The sequence below is a fragment of the Protobothrops mucrosquamatus genome, unplaced genomic scaffold (assembly GCF_001527695.2).
Source record: "Protobothrops mucrosquamatus isolate PMUCROS unplaced genomic scaffold, P.Mucros_1.0 scaffold18989, whole genome shotgun sequence".
Taxonomy (NCBI): Eukaryota; Metazoa; Chordata; class Lepidosauria; order Squamata; family Viperidae; genus Protobothrops; species Protobothrops mucrosquamatus.
In genome coordinates, this window is record NW_015404748.1 from 1 (window position 1) to 2838 (window position 2838).

Consider the following 2838-nt stretch of genomic DNA (forward strand, 5'->3'; position numbering starts at 1 on the left):
AGGAAGGGAGATCAGGGATCACCCTGATCTCTGGGGGCAGCTCATTCCAGAGGGTGGGAGCTCCCACAGAGAAGGCCCTCCCCCTTGGGGTCGCCAGCCGGCACTGTCTGGCCGACGGCACCCTGAGGAGACCCACCCTGTGGGAGCGTACTGGCCGATGGGAGGTAATCTGTGGCAGAAGGCGGTCTCGAAGGTATGTTGACGGCTGGCTATTAAGCCATTGGCTGTGCTGCACTACTATTGACTGAGGAGGGGCCGTTTCCCAAGCTTTTAAGTTCCTTGAGGATAGGGGCTCCAGCAGGAGTCCGAAAGCTCAGAAGACTAAACCTCTGGTCCCGGGGACTGACCCAGATTGGATCACGCAGAAGTGGATTATCTGAGCCTTTTCAGTCAGGATTCAGGCCTAGATATGGTACTGAGACAACATTGGCTGTGCTTGTTGACTTCTGATGGGATGGGGTAGAGCATCCATCCTGGCCCTCCTTGATCTTTCTGAGGCTTTCTGTACCATCAATCATGATATTATTTTGGGATGGCTCAAGGGGTTAGAGTGGGAGATATCATGTTACAATGGTTCTCCTCCTTTCTCCAGGACCAGTTCCAGTTGATATTGGAAAGGAAGCAGATTTCTTTTTGAGCCTAAGAATTTAAAGTAGTCTGAAGATGTACAGGCATTAACCTCATCTTGTACTGTTGATGCTGTTTCAAATGCCACCCTTTGCTATTCTTTGCACAGTAGTTCACAGAACAGTGTAATAAGTAGATTTTAGTTATAGGTGCTATATTATAATTACCTCTTAATTGTTATGTTACAGTTCTTGCAGATCAATGATCTCTTATTATTGAGCTAATAAGGGGGGGGGGGAACCCAAAGGAAAAATTCCCAGGTAGTTTGGTGTCACAGAACCATTCAAAGTCTGGAGATCAACATAGTTAAATGTAATGGAATAAATTTTAAGAAGCATTTCATAGTAGATGCTTGATCAATAATAAATAATGTTTAGCCTTTTTGTGCAGTCTCTCCATGCTTTCTAGAATATAACCCTCTTTTTCCTGTCTTTTACAGCAGGGTATAAGAGCCTGTGACCTCCTCCTCAGGCATAGTGCCTTGAGTCATATGATCCGTTTCCTTCTTGGTCCCAACCGGCAGAATAACCAGGTATGAATGTAGAGATAACACTTCAGTCTCTGAGAGAGTGTGTGGTTTAGTCTAGTTCATAAGCTTATTAGTAAATCTAATTGTTGGAACTTTGTGAAGACCCATTCATTCTGCAGGCTTTGCCACAATCACTGCTCCTTTTGAATGCAGGAAGACTGGAAGAATTGTAATAATATTGTTTTTACCCAAGAACAGCAACGTCCCCTGCAATTACAGCTTCTGTTCATTCAGAAGTAGCCCCTAACTAGGAAAGTATGACAGCTGTTTGGCCTAAATTACCTCTAACTGCCAATTATGGGACTGTCAGATAAATGTGATTCAGCACAGTTAAACTTGAATGATTCTGAATTTCTACTTCTTGAACTACCCTTTATGCCCGTGAATGGTATTTTCAGTCAGGTGTTGACAGTTTAAGGGAATACATAGCTTGGAAACTGGCTATGCTAGAAAGTCTAATCTATCTGCCTTTCAGCCTGCCCATTCTCTTGGAACTACTTGGAGTTTCAGGATGATGTAGCTTACGCTCATCTTGAATAGAGAACAACTGCTACTTATTTAGGCTGTGGTAGCTTTTTTCATCCCTCACAGTCACCAAATCACTCTGAAAGCATGCTCTGGCCATTCAGCCTGGCTGAACCAGTCTTTGATAATATGCCTTTATGAATGAAAAGATACATTAAAGGAGCTATTTGTGCTTATACGATGCTTGGTATATTCTTAACAAAACAGAACCGCAGGTGGAGTTCGGCACAAGCCCGGGAATTTGGCTTTCTCCATAATACTGTGGCACTGTTTGTCTTGCATTCGGATGTCTCCTCACAGAGGAATGTAGGTAAGTCTTCCCAGTTTTTCTTGATGATCCTAGCTAGATGGCCGTGTGTTACAGTTGCAGTATGTTTGCCACCCTGGATCATTTTTAAATTATTATTTATCGTCAGTGTTTCTCAGGACCAAGTGTAGTTTTATATTTGTACTTCCTTTACAGCTCCTGGTTTGTTTGCTCTGCATTCGCCCCTTAGCATTACTACTTCAGGGCCACTCCTGGCCCTTCATGAAGAAGTAGAAGCTTTGATATTCCTGTCTGAGGGGAAGCCTTATTTAATGGAGGTAAGCATCTATTTTACATTTATTTTACAATGGGTTAAATGTAATACTAAATGAAAGCTTTAATCAAGTTGGTCTAGAATCCAGTCTCACAACATTGTTTAGAAGCGATGTTATTACAACTACAATACTGCATCCCAAATTGTGAAGAGATACCAAATAAGTATGTAATGAAATGCTTGCCAAGTTGTACTATCTACTGATTTTTTAAATAATAATAATCCTCTGCTCTCCTTTCAAAGGTGATGCATGCTTTAAGGGAGCTAACTGGATCCCTGTCGACCCTTATTGAGATGGTGGTCTACTGCTGCTTTTGCAATGAGCACTTTTCCCTTACCATGTTGCATTTCATCAAGGTAAATTTTTGTAATAAATGTTCAAGACATGAATTGTTCTAGAATTGACAGCCAGTTCCTGAGGCACTGATTTAAGTATATGCATTCTGCTGTAGAAATTTTAGTTTCCATTGTGTTGGCAACTGCTTATTCCTTATGAATCTAAGGACTGATACACACTTTAGTTTTCAGTGCTATTACTTTAAGGAGTTACAAAATGTCTATGATTTCTTATTCTTC

General features: G+C 41.6%; 1 protein-coding gene across 1 annotated transcript; it reads left to right on the forward strand.

Annotated features, from left to right (window-relative positions):
- Positions 1-351: 351 nt before the first annotated feature.
- Positions 352-2619, forward strand: LOC107301894 (ubiquitin carboxyl-terminal hydrolase 24-like; the record flags this gene model as incomplete). The annotated part of the gene is made up of 5 exons (XM_015831056.1): positions 352-412; positions 1067-1159; positions 1889-1991; positions 2145-2266; positions 2506-2619. Coding segments are annotated over 5 exons (493 nt in total), but the record flags the coding sequence as incomplete, so codon positions are not given.
- Positions 2620-2838: the final 219 nt, after the last annotated feature.